Source organism: Molothrus ater, chromosome 3 (assembly GCF_012460135.2).
Source record: "Molothrus ater isolate BHLD 08-10-18 breed brown headed cowbird chromosome 3, BPBGC_Mater_1.1, whole genome shotgun sequence".
NCBI classification, from domain to species: domain Eukaryota; kingdom Metazoa; phylum Chordata; class Aves; order Passeriformes; family Icteridae; genus Molothrus; species Molothrus ater.
In genome coordinates, this window is record NC_050480.2 from 84,602,640 (window position 1) to 84,625,009 (window position 22,370).

General features: G+C 35.4%; 1 protein-coding gene across 1 annotated transcript in view; it reads left to right on the forward strand.

Annotated features, from left to right (window-relative positions):
- The window catches only part of MYOM2 (myomesin 2), a 77,248-nt gene that overhangs the window by 49,792 nt on the left and 5,086 nt on the right, over positions 1–22,370 (forward strand). Inside the window, exons 21-33 of the mRNA XM_036381051.2 lie at positions 987–1,165; positions 1,334–1,448; positions 2,002–2,158; positions 2,251–2,357; positions 4,030–4,074; positions 4,550–4,686; positions 9,435–9,579; positions 9,694–9,753; positions 11,177–11,244; positions 14,938–15,051; positions 16,383–16,470; positions 19,508–19,546; positions 20,223–20,328. Of these exons, the coding sequence (XP_036236944.1) occupies positions 987–1,165; positions 1,334–1,448; positions 2,002–2,158; positions 2,251–2,357; positions 4,030–4,074; positions 4,550–4,686; positions 9,435–9,579; positions 9,694–9,753; positions 11,177–11,244; positions 14,938–15,051; positions 16,383–16,470; positions 19,508–19,546; positions 20,223–20,328 (1,360 nt within the window). The remainder of the gene's footprint in view (positions 1–986; positions 1,166–1,333; positions 1,449–2,001; positions 2,159–2,250; positions 2,358–4,029; positions 4,075–4,549; positions 4,687–9,434; positions 9,580–9,693; positions 9,754–11,176; positions 11,245–14,937; positions 15,052–16,382; positions 16,471–19,507; positions 19,547–20,222; positions 20,329–22,370) is intronic.

The following is a 22,370-nucleotide window of genomic DNA, read 5'->3' on the forward strand; positions in this document are numbered from 1 at the left end:
CATGTAGGCTGGAATGGAAATTGGATTTATTTGTAAGGCTTTCCACTCCTTTTTTGTGATTATTTTAAATGGTAAGATGTGTTGTAGGGAAAATTAATATCTTGAAAACTAAGGAAATCCTTAAGTCTCAAGTTAATTCTTAAGTCTTCAGCTTTCTAGATCTAAAGCACAAGAAGCAAGCAATATAATTTGACCATGGTAGGAAACTTATATGCCTTTACATTTATATTTGTTTACTAGTGTAAATAAATATCAAGAGTATAGTAAAAATAATTGCTGTAAGTTAGACTGAATGGCTCTTCAACATGTGGTGAAGGAGAAGGAAAGTATAGTAGGAAGAACATAACCTGGTAGTTGGAAACATAAACTCTCACTTATTTGTAGAGTATCAGGATATTTTTGGTTTAAATATTTCTTCTAACAGATATCATTCATTCTGAGAAGTTCCTCTCAGCTGTCCACCTCACAATAAAAATTCTTTTGTCGGCGAACAAGAAGCCTGATCCAAAGTCCCTTGGTGCCACTGGTTTTGGGATTATTTTGAAAGATCATGGCTCATGTATAGTAATGAAAAGATAAAAACCCTGATGTTAAATTATGAACCTGAATCAGGCTCAGTGAAGCAGCTTTGATGTGAGGCTGGTGAGTTAAATAATAGACAAGAAGCCTCTCTTTCTTGTTGGAAAATCTTAAACTGCATGGATTTTCCACATGATTAGCTTAACCTTAAAATAGAGTTACTGAGATCTAGCTAGGCTAGTGTGCTTCGGAATACTAATGTAACGCACTGTTTGAGGCAGGTATTGCTGTATACAGCCATGAGGAGGAATTGGCCTAAATACCACATATACCAGGTGTATTATAAAGGATGAGATTTTTGAAAGCAGATGCAGTCAAAATTATGGCAATACATTTCAGCCTCTACTGGATCAGCTTGAAAAACTTTATTATATTGAAGTGAATTTCCAATATCTGAAATATTTTAGGTCCTGCCTATGATCTCATGATATGTGAAGTTAGAAATACATCACTAGTTCTTCTGTGGAAAGCTCCTGTGTATGAAGGAAAAAGCCCTATTACTGGGTATTTAGTGGACTATAAAGAAGTAGATACAGAAGACTGGATCACTGCTAATGAAAAACCTACTTCAAAGCGCTATTTTAAGGTAACATTTTCATTGAATAATATTAATATAAAACTGAGTACTAGAAGTTCTGATTGAGTATAAAAAAGATATGCATTCGAACTTCAGCTTCTGCTAATATCTTCATATGAGTAAACAAAATAGTTTAGATTGTTTTTTAAATTGGCTTTGCCCTTTATCTTGTTTAAGGTCACTGATTTACATCAGGGTCATACCTATGTTTTCAAAGTTCGTGCAGTGAATGATGCTGGGGTAGGCAAGTCATCTGAAATATCTGAACCAGTGCTTGTTGAGGAACGGCCAGGTAAAATGAACTGCTTAATCTCCTCTGTTTCTTAAATACTTGGAATTGCATTTCATCAACCTAATTTGATATTATATCACATATAAGTATTTAAAGAATTAAGAATCTCTTAGCCTTAAAACTTCAATCATGTAGATATGGAGACAGTGATTAGAATTTTTTCCTTTACTTAGTTCAGGAGTTATTTGATAATCAATTATTTGGTTTTTATTCTAACAGAGGTGCTATTTATTGTGAAACACATTTATTAAAGCTTCAGGAATGATAATAAAATTGGTTTGTTTTTACAGTCATGTCTTCTCATATTCAGTTATATCTTATTCATTTGTTTCTCAATAAGCATTTATTAGTATTATCATTCATTTCTTGCATGTAGAGTAAGAAACTTAATAGCATGTGATGCTGAGCCAGCATATGACATAAACCTGCTTTAGGACCTGCTAATAAAATCAGTATCTTTTAGGACAAAATAGATCTGGGCTTTAGTAATTTATGAACTGCACCTTGGCAAGAAAATGCAGTCTTAACATTTGAGTTGATTCCTATTTTTCAGGAACAAAAGAAATCTATTCAGGTGTGGATGATGAGGGTAATATTTACCTGGCTTTTGACTGCAAAGAAGCAACAGATGCATCTCATTTTGCATGGGGTAAATCTTATGAGGAGATTGATGATTCTCATAAGTTTAAGATTGAAACAGAAGGAAATCAGTAAGTCATGCCAATCTACCAAAGGAAATCAGTAAGTCATGTTAAAAATGTGATACACAGCTAATGATATTCTTTTTAATTGGTGTTTTTAGTTCTAAGCTGTACTTCAAAAATCCTGATAAATCAGACTTGGGAACTTACTCTATCTCAGTTAGTGACACAGATGGGATTTCCTCCAGCTTTGTTATGGATGATCAAGGTAAGGTCCTTATAATTTCAAATCTTTTTTCACTGTATCACCTCAACTGCACCAAAAATTGCCCAAGGAAAAAGCAGAATAGAACCCTACCACTCTCACATTATTTCCTGTGCATTAAATAAAAACAAAAAAGAACCCTCAACAGGCTTTGTGTGATTACTTATTTTTCTGATTATCATAATAATGAAAGCTGGGATATCTTCAGGCAACACTTTCTAGACGAAGATAAAAAATATGGCAAATTAGAAATGTTTTCAGTATGCTGGGATTATAAGGATGTTTGTAAATATCCCTTACACTTTCAGCTTGAGGCTCTAGATGCAGTTTCTCATAACTGAGATGCAGGAAATTAGTGAGAAAAATGATGATGCTTTAACAGTGTCTAAATACGTTGGGTCAAATTATCATTTAGCTTGCATATGTATTAGTTTTGCTTTATTTCATTGTAGCTATTTTTTTTCATTGGATTCACAATTAATTTGCTTCAGTCTCACTTTGTTCTATCATTGTGAAATTCTGACATAAAAAACAAAGATAAAAATTTGCTGTTTTCCCAGTTCTCAGTTGTAATTTCTCTGCCCAGTTCCTCAAGTATTAAAATCCCTCCGCTTCTCAACCTACTAAGCCGTTTAAGGAATCACAGTGAGAAACATGTCAAACCACCCTGTCCAAGTAGGTGTTGAGAAGAAATCCATGTTCAGGGGGAAAAAAAAAGTTCTCCAGGACATGGAAGATTTATGAGTCGTTATCATGATCACTGCCCTTTAGCTAAGTTTTGAAGCATCACTCTGAAATCTTTCTGTAGATCTTGTCATCATCTACTCTAGCTTTGAATTTTTATTTTTTTTAATAAAGCACTGAAGCTGTTTCCTGTCCCATACTTCCCCTAAGTCTTTTCTGATCATATATCACTGAAAATTACAATTTTGTTTACACTGGATCCCTGCACAAGTATCAGATTTTTCATCTTAACACTGAAAACCATAATTTCACTGCCCATTTACTCTCTCAAAAGCTATAACTTCTCCTGTAATTTTGCTAAATCCTCTATCATGTCATAAATCCATGCTAATTTTCTCTGCTCTTTACATTATCTGTACATTTGGAATTGGCAGTAATGTTCATTTTCCAAATCTTTATTGGTAATGACTATGATAAATAGGATTAGTATGAAAATCTAAAAAACTAAATTCAAGACTCTCACACAGCCTTCATGAGGATTTGCTGCATTAACTAAAACTTTCTGTACTAATTTCTGACTAACCTGCAGTTCAATCTTTTTTCCTGCCACAATAAAACAAAATTTTGAGGAACAGTCTGAGAAAGGAAGTCAGGGCATAAAGGAACCTTATACACTGCTTAGAAGTTATGGTTTCCAATCTTTCTTTTATATTGCTATTTTTAAAGTATAAAATAGGTTTTGGCCTTTGTTTAGATTCCCTTGCATAAGAGAATGTGTACTAAAATGCATGCAGTAGGAACATTTGCTAAATCCATGTATAAGAAGTTAAGTTTCGTAAATCTTTTTTTTCAGTCATTTTTTAAGAGTTGTGTATTCATATACAAGCTTCAAGGAGATAACTTTGTTGATGCTGGTATTTATTTTCATCAACACCCATTTGCTGTCTGTATTCAGAATAAATTAAAATGTGAACTTTTTTCTTATTTTCAGAGTTTGAACGTTTGATGGCATTAAGCTATGAAATAAAGAATCCAAGTAAGTTGAAGATATGAATCTATTAGACACTTCTAGAAGGAATATAATTACATACTAATGACTGGAGTTCCAGAAAGATTCTTCCTGAGACAATGGCAAATTCATTTTTCATCGCAGTTTCACTGAGCACAGAACAACTTGCTTCCTTATATTTTACTTTCTTTAGAAGAATATTAGTTGACATCAAATAAGATCATTGTTCCTAAATGTCTCAAGTTTAACTTTGATGATACATTATAAATTGTTACTAGCATAATCCCTACACAATGTACAAACAGTAAGATGTACATTCTCTTCTCCCTTTGAGAAATTAATTTAAAAATCAGCCAAAGACTGCATTAGTGACTTTTCCCTGTGTATAATTTGATACCCAGAAATCCACAAATAATAGGGAATTGCTAGTATTTTACTTTGATATTCCTATTTCTCACAAGGTTTCCTGAACTACTGATTTTTGATTATTTTCTTTTTGTAGCAATACCACTGAAATCAGAGTTAGCTTATGAGGTTCTTGATAAAGGAGAAGTTCGTTTCTGGATTCAGGCTGAAAGCTTATCTCCAGATTCTACTTTCAGATTTGTCATTAATGATAAAGAAGTCGAAAACAGTGACGTAAGTATATAATGAGTACTATACATAAGTGATTTTGTTTAAGAAACCTGCAGGTTTCTATTGTTATCACAGAATCATAGAGTTATTTAAGTTGGAAAAGACCTTTAAGATCATGGAATCCAACAGTTAACATGACACTGCCAAGTCCACCACTAAACTATGTCAGTAAATGCCACATCTACTTGTCTTTTAAATACCTCCAATGATGGTGACTCAACCACTTCCCTGGGAAGCCTTCTTCTTTCAGTTAAGAAATTTTTCCTAATATCCAATCTAAACTCCCTTGATGCAACTTGAGGCCTTTTCTTCTTGTCCTATTGCTTGTTACTTGGGAGAAAGGACTGATCTCAACCAGGGTACAACCTCCTTCATGCAGCTGTAGAGAACATTAATGGTCCTCCCTGAGCCTCTGTTTCTCTAGGCTAAACAACCCCACCTCCCCCAAATGCTTCTCACAGGACTTGTGCTCCCAACCCTTCACCAGCTCTGCTGTCCTCTGGCACACTCCAGCAACTCAATGTCTATCTTGCAGTGATGAGCCCAGAACTGAGCACAGGATTTGAGATATAGCCTCACCAGTCCTGAGTACAATCCCTGCTTTGGTGCTGCTGGCCACACTGTTGCTGACACAGGCCAAGATGCCATTGGTCTTCTGACCTCCTGGTCACATGCTGATGGCTCATGCTCAACCAGCTGTCAACCAGCACCTCCAGGTCCTTTCCCACTGGGCCACTTTCCAGCAATTCCTCCCCAAGTCTTGTTTTGACCCAAGGGCGGGACCTGGCACTTGGCTTTGTTGAAACCTCATGCAATTGGTCTCGAGCCATCTATTCAACTTGTCGAGATATCTCTGCAGAGTCTTCCTACCTTCCAGCAGATCAACACTCCCACTCAACTTGATCCTTTTCTCTAGATCATTATAAATTATGAAACAATATTAAACAGGACTGGCCCCACTGCTGAGCCCTGGAGAACATAATTTGTGATATCTACCAACTGGATTTAACTCCATTCACCACCACTTTGCCCTTGGCCATCCAGCCAGGAGCTACTGCTTGTATCCAAGCTATGAGCAGCCAGTTTCTCCAGGAGAAAGCTGTGGGAAACAGTATCAAAGTCTTGGCTTAATTCCCAGTAGGTAACATCCGCAGCCCTTCCTTCATCCAGTAAGTGGGTCACCTTGTCACTGAAGGTTATCAGGTCAGTAAAGCAGGACTTGCCTTTCACAAATCTGTGCTGGCTGAAGACTAGACTCATCCCCTAGTCTTCCTGAGCATGTTACTTGGTGTCTCTTAAGGTGTATCCACGTTATATTCCCTGGCACTGAGGTCAGGCTGACAGGCCTGTAGTTCCCTGGATCCCATAGCTTCTTAATGTCATGTTATTAAGATGTGATAATACCTGAAACGAAGGCCGATCTATCACTCAAATATTTTTTTCAGTGTAGAATTCTTGTTGCAGAGTGAGCCTATTCATACTGGCAAAAGAGTTGGACTCTGTCTATTCAGAAGGAGAATTTACACACAGACCAGTGTTAGACACAAATATTTTAGAAAAATAGCTCAAGAAAATGGCTGCTTCAGTTTTGGATTCCAAACCAACAAGACATGCTGTTCCCAAAGACTTTCTGAGGCTGATATTAATAGTTTTATGTATAATGTGGGAGGCATTTGACAATGCAGCAGCGTTCATAGACTTAAAAATGTTATATGCTATCACTTTCTATTTTGTTTTTTTAATTTTGATTTTGGAGTAGAAACTGTGCATTGCGCAGCTACATAGAGATGAGAGGGTAGGCCACCAGCTTCCCACATTTTTATAGCTCTAGGAAGACCTCTCATATAAAGGGGCATAAAAGGATGGGCTGAGAAGAAAGTAAGGTCATGCCTTTGCAGGGCACAAGTATGGTTCATCTACAGGCCATAAGCCCAGCACTGGAAATACTTTCCTATGAAGACTTCATCTCCATTGCAGCTGTTTGAAAGATTTGGTTCATTCCTGAGAATGCAAATCCTAGTTTGGGTCAGAGAAGCTTTATCAGCATTTTTATACCATAGAAAGGCAAAGAGCATTTACTTTAATTACATATTGACGAGTGGAAGAAGAAGTATTTCTGAGTAAAATAATTATCTGTTTATCTTTCTTTAAGAAGTAATAAACCATAGCACTGAAAACCTTGTGCCTAGGATGTATTGAAATGACAATACTTTGTTTTGGCAATGTTCATGAGACAGAATGAGCTATTTTTAGTTTGCATATGTTCTGGAAGTGTTGACATCAGAAAAAGTCTTGAAATGAAGCTGCATTATTTCACCTCTTTAATTAGTAACCCACAGGTGACATTTATGTTTGGAGACAGATGATATTTTTGTGGAAAGTCACATAAAAGCCTAATATTTATGATGCCCATAAAATCATTGAACTTCATCTTGCTGCATAATGGCAATAGTTAGAAGCCTAATTGCACTCTAAAACCTGTCTGGAGACTGGGCTACAGTCACTGAACATGTTCAATAGACCATTATGCTGGTGAATTGTGGCCTGATTCATGACATTGGCTAAAATGATAAATTTTTCCTGCTAGATCCTAGCAGGGAGTTTTTTTGGTAAGATTTCAAAATAAGCTTAAAATGGAATGAACTGAGCCCGATTTAATCACTTTTATTTTTATTTTATTTTAATATTTTAATTTTTTTTTAAATAAAACTAGAGAATAAAAAGAAAAGTGTCATAAAGAATCAGATAAAAACATACATCTTGCTTTTTTTTTTAAACTTTTTTGCTTCTGGCAAAATTTAATTTAATTTTCTCCCTGGGAACTCTTCAAGTAAATGCCAGTGTAGTCCTTGACTTCTGAGGGGAAGAGGCTGTAAGCAAGAATTTGACTTTTGCACATTGAAATTTGAACATATTGATAGTTTAGGTAAGTTTATTGATGCTCTTTTTAACCTCCCTCACCTATCACCTTAACTCTCACAGATGAACTCTAACAGAAGTAGATTTTCTACTTAATTTCCCAATTAATTTTATCTTGTCTTATTCTTTGACATTGTATCTTTCTTCGCAGTATGTATGCGAAATCACGTATCCAAGTTAAGATGCATATCCCTTAAAAAATTATTCTGATCAATCTGTTAGCTGACTGCTTTGTCAATTCCACCTATTTTCTTTTTCTTCATTCTTCCATTACCTCATTACTTCCATTAAGATTTAAAATATTTATATATTTGAAAATACCAGTACTGAATGCTAAATATCTTGACTGTTTGACACTGTTCTTCCAGACTTGTTATCCATACAACAGTGAGTCTGTTTTTGAGGCTGGCCAAGATGCATTCCTCAAAGCTAAAGCAAATATATCTGTGGGGTCATTCCTACTACTTTTGGATCTTAGAGGACTTTGAGGTTCTTCCATTTCAATAAGATTCTAGAGAGCTTAATAAGTGGCATTTTTATTACTTTTTTTTACATTTCTTCTTTCTTCTCCTTCTTTAAATTTTATCTATCTCTTATCTTAGTACCATTTTTTACTTTTGGAGACCAATAAAGAGGTTTATCAAAGGATTCTATTTATAAGACATCATGTCTCCTTTTAACAGTATGTTCAAAAGTAACAGGGTCTATAGTAATTCACTGCATATAACTCCTAGATAGTGACATTTACTGTTCTGTGCAATCGTGACTGGAAGTTAGTATGTAATATCTTTGGCCACGTCGTTTACCTGAAAGTATTCACCAAGAAACTTCTATGGGTTATCTTTGCTTAGCTTTAGGTGTTTGTTAGTTGAGATTCAAAAAACATCACTGTCAGTGGGGAAAATTGTCTTCATAGTTGTAACTCACTGAATAAAAGAGGATATTAGTAAAACATGGTTGTATCTAAAACAGTACCTGAAAATTCTAACACAGATTCTGCAAAGATTGTGCAATACTAGCTTGTAATTTTCTGTTTCCATGATGATGATTGCCAATAATTTATCTTTCTGGAATATTTAATAAAAAGCAAACATGCAAAGGACACAAACAGTGAAAGGCATATTTAACTTTGAATTCAAGTCAATATTTGGTGTTTTGCATATTCTGCGAACACTTAAGTGAGTAACTATATATCCTGAGAGAATTATACCTCTCTTTTGTGGGACTTGGTCAATCCCTTTTGGGTCCCAGAAACTCTGTGGGGTTTGCACAAGTTACTTTTCTCATGGTTGTTTGCTTAAAGTGTTCTTTGAAAATTACACTTAACATTAAATAAGAAAATAATTTCTTCTTATGAGAAAATAAGATACACTATTGACTACTATATAGGTCTCAGATATTTAGTAGGCATGACCTTCTAGATTTGGTGTCATCTTATTTGAAGATCCATATTTAATATTTCCAGTTGTTTCTGGACTCTGCAAGGAATAATCCTTCTGCCTAGCAAACCCCCTTGTTTAACTGGAAGCTGTAAGGCAGCTAAAAGCTGGCTGTTAGGCTCTTCAAATATGCACAGTGTCATAAACAATTGTTTTCAAATACAAACCAGCTATATTATGATGACTTGAGGATTCCCAATGCAGCTGCACCCAGGGGTTTCTGTCACCACTGGCATCTTTTTGCACTAAAGTAAATAAAAGCAGAGTTTTCTTCCCTTAGTTTACAATTAAAAGGACATGAAAGAGGTTGACTGTGGGGGAAGGAATATAATTTACTCAATAGGAATCATAAGTAATTTACAGTATGCTAAAGTACTTATTTATTTATTTCAGAGGCATAAAATAAATTGTGACCGTTCAAATGGCATTATAGAAATGGTGATGGAAAAATTTACAATTGACAATGAAGGTACCTACACAGTACAGATTCAGGATGGAAAGGCCAAAAACCAGTCCTCATTAGTTCTCATTGGAGATGGTATGTTCACTGAAACATTGAAGTACTGAAACTTTGATAACGAAGTGAACTTCAATTATTCTTTGAGTAATTTTGTGACTAACTCATATTTCATTCACCTCTTCTAAAATTTAGCATTCAAGGGAGTATTGGCTGAGTCTGAGCTCCAACGAAAGGAATATCTCAGAAAACAAGGTAAGATGGAGCAGATTGGTGACTTCAGGCCTGGTTTGCAGCTGATGATTCATCCCTGGGGAATGCTAAACACTTACAGCTTCTCTTCTTTATTAGAAGATATTGTTCAGTCTTAGGAGACACTTGAACCTTGGTGGATCTTATTTTCCAACATTGTCAATTTGTGACAGAACCTTCACTAAGCAGAGAAAAAAAGACTTCTCACATGAGGTTATCTTTGCTCAATATTCATGAGAAGTGTGCCTACTGTAGGGTCCAGTCCAACAAAACATTTAATTACATTTGGTTTAAGCATACAAGTTGTCTGCTCAATATAATTGACAGAAGAGTACACAGACGAGACAAGTAGTGCCAGATAAGGAAGATTAAAAGGTTGACCCAATGGTTTCTATTGAGGCAAAATTCCAGGAACTAAATGTATATTTGTTGCATAGTTGCTATGCAGTTGTAGAGTTTGTTACATACTCGTTATCAATATTGCTTGCAGCTGAATGAGAAAATTCCAATTGGATATCTAATTCAGAATTCTATCCATGTGAAATCCTTAAAAAATTGAGCTTGAGCTCTAGTTTGTAAATTTCACTTGTAAGCAGATGGCTTTCCAGATGAAAGTAACAATAATGATTAAAAACTTTTTTCCTAAATATCTTAAGTATTTCCTAAATATCTTAATATCTTAGTAAGATTCTGTACAGAAGCAATGTAATTCTATTTTTTGAAGACTGTTTAAAATTGATTTAGGAAAGAAATAAAAACTTACGGCATAAACTGACAAAATCTTTCAATACTGAATGATTTAAGTCAAAGTCTTGGACTTTGCAACTTCCCAGGTTTGGGTATCAGAATTAAGGCCCCTGATCCTGCCATCACAAAGACATGTACATTTATTAAGATAAGTAAACACAATAATTTAAAAAAGGCATGTGTGTTCAGCAAATTTTCATCAGGATGTATTTCTTTGTAGGTTGGGGGAAAAGCAATATTTTCTGTGCTGCCTGTAGATTTAACATGTTTTTAAGCTTTATGTTATTTGGGCAAACAATGTTTGTCGTGTTGTTTTTACATTAAATACATTATTTGGATGCTTGTTTGTAGCTACTTTGTTTCTTTCCTCTGCTTAGTTGTCAATTTGACGCAAAGATATTCAATACAGTAATTTTTCTCACTCACCATGTTATATTTTGGAAAATTACTTGATTCATACAGATTCAGAGATGAGATTCATGTTCCTAAGCTGTAATGTAGACACTGGGTAATTACGATAAAAACTTGCAGGATTTTCCTTCTAGTGCATGGGTAGTTCAGGCGTTCCCTCTTGTTCTTGTGTAAGGATGTTGAAATTGTCATCTTTTTTCTTTCTTTCACTGTTTTTTCCTGCTACTCTTCATTCTAAACGTTGCTTTAAGATTGTTTTGTTTCTTAGGTCCCCACTTCTCAGAGTTTTTGTATTGGAACGTTACAGAGGAATGTGAAGTTTTACTTTCTTGTAAGGTAAGGAAATGTACTTGAAATTATTTTTTAGAATATGTTGAAGAAGAATTGAGGTAGAAAAATGTAAAAAATTACTTAGATACCTTTAAAACCAAAAGTTTCATATGAAAACTATTTTTTATTATTTGGAAAATTTGAATATGAACATTTATGACATACTATTCTTCAGCAGTAGTGTTAATGAAAACAAAAACAAAATTATAGGAAATTTCTAAATGTATTATTAGGTGGTCCAATTGTTTATAAAAATTATGAGCCATAAGAATAATTTACAGAAAATATACATTCCTTAAGATGTATCCCTTTTCTTCTTCCTTAGAAATGGCTAAAAGAAGCCAGAGTTCAAAATCTTTCTTCACTGTTTTCTTATTTCTCTAATAGTCTGTTATTTAATCAACTGTAATCAAATGTGCTACAAGGACTTCTAGTATTAACGTTATAAAAGATGATTTTTAAATTATTTTTGGCTAATGACTTTTGAATCTTAAGTAACGATAATGTATATTGATTTCAGTGTACCTTCTGCTATTAACATCTTTAAATACCTTTCTGAACAGATAAATTTTCATTTGTTTTGTTCTTCTAGAGTGACCAATTAGAGGTCTGAAAAACTAAGTAAATTGAATTCAGGCATCAAACTCTTCTTCAGTCTCTTTCACTCTAATATGGATTATTTTGTACCAATTTTCTCCTCTTCTTTTGAAAAACTTTTGACTTATAATTAGACTAACTTGAATCATTCTTTATGAGCAATTTGCATGCAGATTTGTGGGACTTCTTTTTTTTTTCCTACTCATTAACTAGGACACCCTTAACCTCAATTCCCAGCAGAACTGACTTGGTACTGAAGCTGCCCTTCCATGTGCTCACATTTTAGGGCTCAACAGTCATTAGTTAACACAGGACCTTTGCTGGAGTACTTTATAATCTCCACATGCATGTGCCTCAGGCATGAACCCTGCTTATCCTATCATTCACATGGGGAATTTAATGTTGCTGAACCAGTTTTGCTAGTGTTAATTCTCTACAAATTAATCTGAAATTATCCTTCTTTCATTGACTGTCAAGCCTGTTTATAGCACTGAAGCTGTGAAAGGCTGAGCATCTGATTATTTGCTTTTCACCAGTGTGCTTTTTGTTCACAAGGTCAGAACATTTTATGTAAATGAAATCTAGGATGTGGGCTGCTTGCACACTCATCATTTTAACTATGCTATTGACCTTATAATGTTTGTTACTGTTAGTATGTGACTGGCCGTTAGGTTCACATGGAACTGTTGTTTATGGCTGTTTAACTTGTATTTATACACAGGAAGAGTTTGAAAAACAAAGCCCGGGTTTGTCCTTCAAACTCCAGACACCTGACAAACAAGTCAGAGGTGTGGCCACTCCACACTATTTCTGTGGTAATAAAAACAATAAAGGAATAATCTCTGCCATCTCAGACCATATCGTAATACTGGACGCAGGTCTCTACTTCTACCTCTGCAAAAAAAAAAAAATTGTCAAGGGAGTTTTTGCCTCTTCTAAGAGCCTGGGATAATGTGAAGGAAGTATCTGTAAGAGAGGGCATTTTACCTTGGCTATTTTAAAAGCCATTGCATGGCACAGGGAAGCCAGGAAATCATGTCAACTGGAAGCTTGCGTAGGGCAAAGGACTGACTGTATGATCCAGGCCCATAACAGAAATGATGTAGAAATATGGATGGTGTTATAAAAGAGTATACCAAATATTACCTCATATATCCCTTATTTTCTATATGATTGGACCTGATTGACTTTGGATTGACTTAGTATTTAATTCTGAATTAGCTGGGATTAATGATCATGTTCTTGGTATTGTAGCCCCTCAATGTCAGTGGAACACAGTTGTCCATTTGAAAGTTAATTTGATGGTGTTTTTGTTTTGTGTTTGTTTTTCTTCCTATGCTAGCAGCTACTGTCATTTTACTTCTAGTAATTCTAAATTTCAGAACATTCAGAAGCTACTTGCTCTTGCACAACTTTGGCCCTTATTTGTACTGTGTCTGTTAAAAGCAAGATTTTTGGTGTGTGGCTAAACAGTGAAAAACATAACATTTCATAGTAAATGCCATTATGAAATAACTTCAGCACTGCAAATTGCATGTGTCTGAAACTCAGTCTATTTATTGTCAGATTGAGTGCTAACAGTCTTTGATGAAAAATTGTTGAAAAGCATTAAAGGCTTGTTCCTTCGGGCTTTGTTCAAATAAAATTGCCACTCATGTCATAGGACTACAGGAACAGTCACTTTGTAGTTACTGGTAAGTGTAAAATGCTGCTCACTTTTCTTCAGCAAGTCATTGCTTTGGGCCAGGTGGTGATCTCAAATACTGTCAGAGATCCATAGCAACCATGCTGGCTATTAAGCAAGAATAGATGTGATTAATTTGAGCATGTCTGATAGAGATGGCTAGGAATGAGTATCGAAGACCCTCTTATTTGTCACCGTTACAGAGAAATTTCATAGAGCTGCTCCTCTATGGAATGACTTCTCTAATATAAAAGGGTTAGAAATTGGTGCATGTTTTTTTCCTTCAAGCAAGCCACTTGAAAACTATTGCAGACCTGTATCAAGTTCCTGGCTGCCCTCTAGTAATTTGTTCTGTTTTTTGCCTTTTCTTTAAGGAGCCTTTTTAAAACAACTGCCTGGGGACTGAGAAATATCTTGCCAGCTCTGTCTTTCTACCAAAGCCACAATGACTGGGAATTCAGGCTACACATGAAAATACCATTGCACTTTTATGACTTTTAGAAGGGTATGGAGATAAACAGCAGTGTTGTTGAAAGTGAGGGTAAAAATATATGGGGTTCCTAAAAAAAACTGCACTTTTAGCTTACTTGAATACACAGTTTGAGGTAGTTTATCCAGCAATACTTCAAGTGTATCCAATATACAGTTTTTATATCAAAATTAGAACAGTACTTCAGGTACAGCTGTAGTCTATTAAGTATTGTTTCAATGAATTGCTGCTATTACAGCAAAAGTCTTGCTTTCAAACAGCTGTTCTGCATATGCACTATGTTGTTAAGTCCATTTTTGTTGGGAAAGACTGCAATTTGTAAGGTTCCTCAGGTCTTTGTCTGTCCCATAGGACTCAACGTAGAAGGTAAAATAAAAAAGGATTTTTGGTGCAGGTCACAGTTTTGAAGTCTGGGATGCTTTCAGAATAGTGATTTCAGTTGCTTCCTACAACTTATCCACGGGAGATATTGCTTAGGTAGCTGGGATAAATCTCCAAATTGGCCGAAGACTAAGATAGGGCCTAAGTTCTGTGTTACAGCTCTCTGGAGTCACAGGGCAAACACAAAAAGATAAAGGAGAGTTCAGAAGCTCTAATTTGAAAGATACTTCTTCCACAGCTATCTCTAGACAAACCAAAAGCACGGAGCAAGGGTGAAAAACCATTTAAGGGAAGAGATTGCTGGGATTTTCTTTAAGGATTTTACAGGGCTCTGAAGTTGTAACCTCTATACTGTGCTGCAAAGAAACACTGTAGGACTGAGACTTGCTTAGTAGGACTTGGTTGAAATTGGTTTTTTACTTAGCTTTATTTGACATGTGTTATAAAAAAAATGGTTTCATATGTTGAAAGTACCTGTGTGGCTTCCCACAGTGCAATACATTTCCTCAGGACATAGCTAGGCTTATGTGCCTTTTCTGTTGTACAGGTTGCAAACACAAAGAAGGAGACTGATTTTAAGTGGTATAAGGATGGTTCTGGGGTTGATGTTGAGGAGCTGCCTGATCTTCAGAAGGGAGAATGTCACCTCAGTATTCCCAAGGTACTGTATTGCCTGCCAGTTACAAATGACAGCTTCTGCTTGACACACTGTAGATTTGCCAGACAAAGCAGCAAGCCAGCTATCATGATTTTTATGAACAGTTGTAAGAAAAGACATATTTTCTACTCTTCAATTAGCTGGTGAATAACTATTGCTAGCAAAAAGTATCTGTTTTTTTTAATCAGCTCATAGTTCATGCTTAAGTTGTTTCAGAGTCCTTGGGTGACCTGTACCTCATTCTTTATTATTACTCCTTAATTTTTCAACTTGTTCAAGCACCTCATTTTTAACAGTGTTTCAGTTTTATTGCCTAAAATAAATAAGTTTGAAGTTTATGGCTTCTTAAGATTTATCTTTATGCAAACATGATAACCCAACTTCTATCTGAAACCTTAACTTGCATAGTTGCTGCCTTTGTGAAGTGACAAAACCTACCAGAATGAGATTTTCTGCTTTCAGTAATGTGCATTACATCTAAATAGTTTATTTATTGGCTTCATATTCTTCTAATTTACTTCCTTCATTTCCTTTGAAAGAGGATACTGACTTACTTCCTTTTTCTTGAGTAGACTTTCTTGGGGAGGGTGGTTTCTACTTGTCTTGGATCGCTCTTGTTACTTGTCATTAAATTTTATTATATTTCTGCTACGGTTTATGTGCTTCTGGATTTGTATAAGTCTAAGCATTAAGTCATCTCCAATCTGTATATAAATGTTTGTATATTTTCATTCAGGTTTTAAAAGAAATTAAAACAAACCCACAAAACCCCAAATCCCTACTGCCTTTAATGCAATATCCCTGTGATAGATTTCGGAATATAAAGTCTGAATTAATTATTTAGAATAGATATAATTTCGCTACAGGTGCTGCTTGAATGCAAGCAGCATGAAGGAGCTGATGTTACAGGACATAGATTTGCTGTTATGATTTACATAATTCAAAAAATAATCATTTTTGTTGAAGAAAAATTAGATTTCTAAAGTTTGTGTAGGTTGCAGTTATGCCTTGTTACATCTTACTACAGTGCTTGTAATTTCTACTGACCAAGATCAATCCTGTCTTTTTGGAACAAGTCAAAAAACCTCATGGTCTCTAGAGGAAATTGAACTGAAATCAGAATAAATTTTAGGCTTAAGAACTAAATGCATCTCCATTCTTAAAAGCATGAAACAGCAGTTCATAGCTTCCATCTCCTCTCTAGTAAGATTATTTATCCAGAAGACAGTACAATTTCTGTTGTTTTATTTAGAAAATTGTGCAGGTGTTGAGCAAATTGAGTACTATGTAGTATTATCAAGTTTGTCAGTACATATCTTGTGTTTTCCTTGCAGCTGTCTCGCAAAGATGAAGGAGTTTATAAGGCGACACTATCAGATGATAGAGGTCATGATGTATCTTCTCTTGAATTATCAGGAAAAGGTAACATTCAATCTACTGTAATGGAATAATGATCTCCACATGTTCTCCAGAGGTGTCAAAGATCTATCCTTGCAAATGGCAAATTTGCATATATTTTTAGCATTCTTTGACTTTCATTTCTCTTATGTTATAGAGACCTGAACTACAGATCAGCACTTTAGGAGGGGTGACACTGGGCATTTTTGTGATTAATCTCAAGCATTTTGACAGGCAGGAGACGAAGTATCTTTCTAACCAGACAGACACTCCATTTTATAGGAGGTCACTCTTCAGGTTTCTTAAGCTTTAATATCTACAAAAAACCCTAAAGCAACAAAGTGCTATGTTCATGTGGGACTCTCAGTAGGGGCCGAGTGTGCTTTTGATTCTAAATTATAAAACTGTTCTGTGGGTTAGTGTCAGCTGGCATCTCAGCCCCACACAGCCTCTTGCTCACTCTCTTTCAGTGAGATGGGGGAGAGAATTGGAAGAAGAAAAGTGAAAAAATCCTGGGTTGAGCTAAAGATGGTTTAATAGGTAGAGCAAAAGCTGTGCACACAAGCAAAGCAAAACAAAGAATTCATTCACTGTTTCCCATGGGCAGGTAGGTGTTCAGCCATCTCTCGTAAAGCTGGGTTCCATCACATGTAACAGTGACTTGGGTAGACAAGCACCATCACTTCAAATGCTCCTTTCTTCCTCCTTCTTCCCTGAGCTTTCTATACTGGGTATGATATCATATGGTATGAAATGTCTTTTGGGTCACTTGGGGTCAATTGTTCTTGGATGTGTCATCTCCTGACTTCTTGTGCACCCCCAGCCTCCTCTTGGGGAGGCAGTCTGAGGAGAAGAAATAAAAGATTTCCACATTGTACAAGCACTTAGGAGCAGCTAAAACCTCCCTGTGTTACCAACACTGGTTTAGTCACAAATCCAGAACACAGCACCGTAAAGCTGCTATGAAGAAAATTAACTCTATTCCAGGCAAAACCAGTACAATTTCTCTCCCTTATTCCATACTATTTATGTCACGCTCACTTTGCAATATATTCTCATTAATCACCTCCTCCCTTCCTGCCGTTTGATATATACACAGATATTCCCTTAGTCTATGGATTTGTGTATGTGTATCCTGACCACTGGAATAAACAAAAGGGTCAGTAGGTCTCCCTCATATGGTCAGGGCTTCCAGTGACTATACTTCAGGTATGGCAAACTGTGTTGCTCACCTTGAAATGTACAGTGAAATGCCTGTTTAGAGAATTCACAGTATCTGATTCTATGGGTCCAGGAGGCTTTGAAAATGTCAACCAGCAAACCCATGAAAACTGCCCTATTAAACCAGAAAATGGCTCTCCTAAATGGTGGAGTTAGCCTTGAAACATAAAGGATAAAAAGAGCAGTCAAGCAGGAGCAGGGAAGACTGCTTATTCTGTGGGGCAAGTTACTTCAAGCTCAGTATCCACTGACATTCAAATGAAGTTAAATGCAAATAAGAGACTATAATCTAAAATAGATGCATGATAGATATTTAGAAAAGGTTTTGTTTAATATCAGACATCACAGTGAGATACAGCAATTCTATTTACATTTAATATTTTTTCACTTAAAAATGTCTGTTTACTTTGACCCTGAGATGAGCTCAGTTGGTTAAAGCATAGTGCTAATAATGCCGAGGTGGTGGGTTTGATCCCTGTATGGGCTATTCACCTAAGACTTGGGCTTCAAGATTCTTGTAGGTCACTTCCAACTCACAATATTCTGTGATTCTGAGTGCATAACAAACACTGATATGTTGCCAACATGAGTGAATTTTACTTAACTTTGGTGAAGAGTGCTTCCCTGGATATATTTCCTTAGGTCACACCAAACAGGCCAAAGTGAATCTACATTCATCCCAACCACATGTAGACATTTGTTCTAAATAATGAATATTTTTTGCTCAGCTCCTAATAGGAGGAGAAAGATGTGTTAAAAAATTGACTCAGTTTAACAGAAATCTTAACATTCCTTTTCAGCAGATGGAGGAAGTATCTGTAACAAGAGTATCAGGCTGAAGTCTTAAGCTGTGGTTTATTGCAGAAGGCTGTATTATCAATTGATAGTCTCCCAGGTGCTTTTCCTTTGCATTAATTCTGCCCATTATTTTCTCAGAAAAAAACCCCCAGCCTCATTCAGACGGTATGGTTAATATAACCCTACCTTCTCCGACACCTGTAATGTAAGGTATATATAATAAGCAATTCATGTCTTTATGTCAAGGTGTTAGTAGAAGCATACTGGAGATAGCAAAAAATTATGGAACTGTATCATGATTTTTTTAGCTGAGACAAACGTGCATATATAAATCAATACAGAACAAATATATAAGTAGTATTTTCTGAACTTCACACATTTCTCTGTCTACTATTTTCATAAAAATTCACCAGTGTTGAATAAGCATCCTTCAGACTTGACTATGCATTCTTTAGACTATGGTGGTTCTTTCCTTTCATCTTACACAGTGTGTCATTCAATATGATTCTTCTGCTATGAAAGGGTCCCTCACTCTCATGCCCTTGTCTCTGGGGTTCTCTCCTGCTGCAAACCCATCAGCTCTGTGATATTTCAAAAGCTTGATATGATACCTGCTTTATTTCACTTGCTGTTAAAGGACTTAATTTCTGTCAAATGCCACCCTACAGCGAGAAGGTGAAACTGTTTTTGCCAAGAATGAGATAATTTCTTTTTCACTTGCACTCTCCTTTGAATGTGAACTATTCAGTTTTAATGACTTTTTTTTTCTTTTTGCTGGCCTAAGGGAGAGAGACAAAGATTTGGTACCAGACAGCTGACTCCACAAAAGGCTGAGATACTGAGTGACATAGCATAGAATTCATATGCTGTACACAGACAGTTTCCAATTTGTCTTTTACACCTGTTGCAATTTAATGGTTTTCTTTGCTTAAGGATATGAAGATTACCCATATTGCTTTAATTAAACTGAACATAAAAAGCTATATTCTGATTGAAATTTGATGGTACATTTTCTTCCTTTTTTTTTTCTTTCTCTTTGCAGTTTATGATGATATAATGCTAGCATTGAGTGGAATGAGTGGTAAGTAAATGCTGTCTTGAATTTTTGTGTAGTGTTTTATTTTGAAGTCATGTGAGGCTGAGACAGAAAACTGTTATTTTAAGTGGGAAATCTCTGAGAATCCCAATGGTATATTATTATGGGCATTAATAATTTTCTGAACAGGCAGTTTTGACCTTGCTAATTGGCACTGTTAAAAGGGAATAAGGTATTATTCCACCTGACTTGTTTGGTTTAGATACTGTGAAATTGTTGCAGCAATAATTTTCTTCCTGGTTTCTATCCGTAAGTGAACCTTGATATAGAGAGAAGGACGTTCTGAATCTGTTCCCAGTGAGAAGCTGTTCTTTCCCCTTAAAGAACAGGGTTTTCACAAGAATAAAATTTTTATGCAAATAGAATCGTTATACTACTCTTTCATGGCAATTACATGATTAGATTATTATTTCACAATGGATCTTGCCAGTCGTGATGCTTGTATATGACAATAAACTCATAAACTTATACTGAACTTTCACCTGATATAAATCAGCACATGTTCCCTGAGAGGTATGGCAATTGTCTCTGTGATACTTGAAAATCATGACCCAGGTCTTGAATTTTCTTTTGTCCAGACAGCACAAATAATCCACTCCTCCATTTCCTGTTCATTCCACTATCTCTCTTATTTGATCCCCATATTCTCTATGTAATCTAGGTAAGTCAGCCTCTCCACTGAAGATTCTTTGCACTGAGGAAGGAATAAGGCTCCAGTGTTTCTTGAAATACTACAATGAAGAAATGAAAGTCAGCTGGTACCACAGGTATATGAGAATATTTTTTCAATTTTATTTGAGAAAAAATACTGTCTTTACAATTTAATATTTACTATTCCATGGCATTAATTTATGAATTGGAACAAAATAATGAATTTCTCTTTCCAGAACAGTATATTCTCTTTCAACATGGAAAGTACATAAGGTAAAAGAAATATTAAAAGGCTCGCCCAACACCCTCAGGAGGGCTGTAACAGACAGAAAAAAGGAATTTACTGTATTGTGTTCTCTTATTCAACACAGGGCTGTTTTTCTTCTGTTGTATTATCTGACTAGTTAAAAGATAGCAAAATATTTGGGCAAAGTTTCTGATTCAGGGCTGCCCTTTCTCTAAAGTGCATGAAACTCATCCAGTTCTAGGTGAATACCAAGGACCTGCACTCACAGTTTAATAAAAGCCTGTATTAGAATTATTTTTTTCCAAACTGATACAGTCTTAAGTAACCAAAAATATTTTAATTTTGATAATCCTCTTTGAAAAGATATTCAATGGGGCACAGGATACCTTGAGAATAATCCTCAGAGCTGAGATTATGGCTGGAAATGAGATTTAAAGTTGCGAATAGTTTTCCACTCTCATGTTACATTAATCTTTGACTTTGGAGACAGTCAAATAATCTATTTACAGGTAATTATGTGTTCAAATGTTTTGTTATGTCAAGCCCTCAGTTGTTTGAAACTGCAGTTAATATTTGAAGGATTTTAAAAAGTTTCAAGAAGTTTCAACTTCCACATTCTTCAGTGAACCGGTCTGACTCAGACAGGAATAGTCTGGCTTATCAATGTGTTGTCCTAGATTTGCAATGCTTTCTATGAAGACAGGAACACAATCAGGGCATCAATTATCACATCCAGGGAGCTCAAGAACACTTCTGCAAGGCTGTGCAATTGTATTTATATCTCAGACTATGTATTTACAAAGTTCTTCTTCTTTCATAATAGTGATATGAGTGTGATGACAAGGAAAATAAAACAAAATTGCCTCTGCCTTTTACTGTATCTGCTTGAGTTTTAAAAGTGACAGTCTGTTTTACTATCCATTTCATAGAAGTATAAAAGTAAAGAATGCTACATGGCTAATATGGAAATATAATATTATTATAAATAGTATATTTATATTATTTACATTTACATTTACATTTACATTTACATTTACATTTACATTTGCATTTACATTTGCATTTACATAGAGAACCCCCTGATTATTTAAGAGTTTATAATGTCTTACACTTTGATTGTCTTGAAGATCATTGAACAGAGATTCTGAATTAATAAAATTTCACACAGAATCACACAGAAATTCTAGGTTGGAAGAGACCTTTAAGATCATCGAGTCCAACCCATGTTCTAATACCTCAACTAGATCATGGCACCAAGTGCCACATTTCAATTCTTATATGAATACAATGACTATAATCAGAGCTGTTAAAGATAAAAGACCAAAACCAACCAACCAAATGACCAACCTGTCCCAACTTCCAATCTCCTTTAAATGGAGTCATAGAAAATTTTTTTCCTGGAAAAATTAAAATGCTACACAACCCATTATTTTAATTTTTTTTTCCCACCATGTAAATTTCTCGCTAGCATTTAATTATCCACTGTCTTGCATAGCATGAAATACAATACAAGTCCTAGACCTAGTATTCATTGTCTACTCAGGGCATGGTGGGAAACTTTATATGTAATATTTTCTAATATATAGCCATTTCTATCCAGGAATCTGATTTGGTAGGCTGAACTCAATGAAGTTGTCTTAAAGAAAGGAAAATGGTAAAAATACTTTTTCACCATCAAAATAATTCTAACTATGAAGTCAAATCACTTCTGTCTAGGCAAATAAAATGAGTGATCAAGAAAAAGCTAAAACTGACCTCATTTATAAAAAATTCCAGCTAAAGATGCTTGGGGAGGAAGAATGGAAAGAAGTATTTCAGTAGTTAATGAGTGAAAGAAGAAAGTTCTCCTTGAGCCATTGAAAATGGTCTGGTTTATATGCTCTCATTAAATAGCTTCTTCTGTTTCCTCTG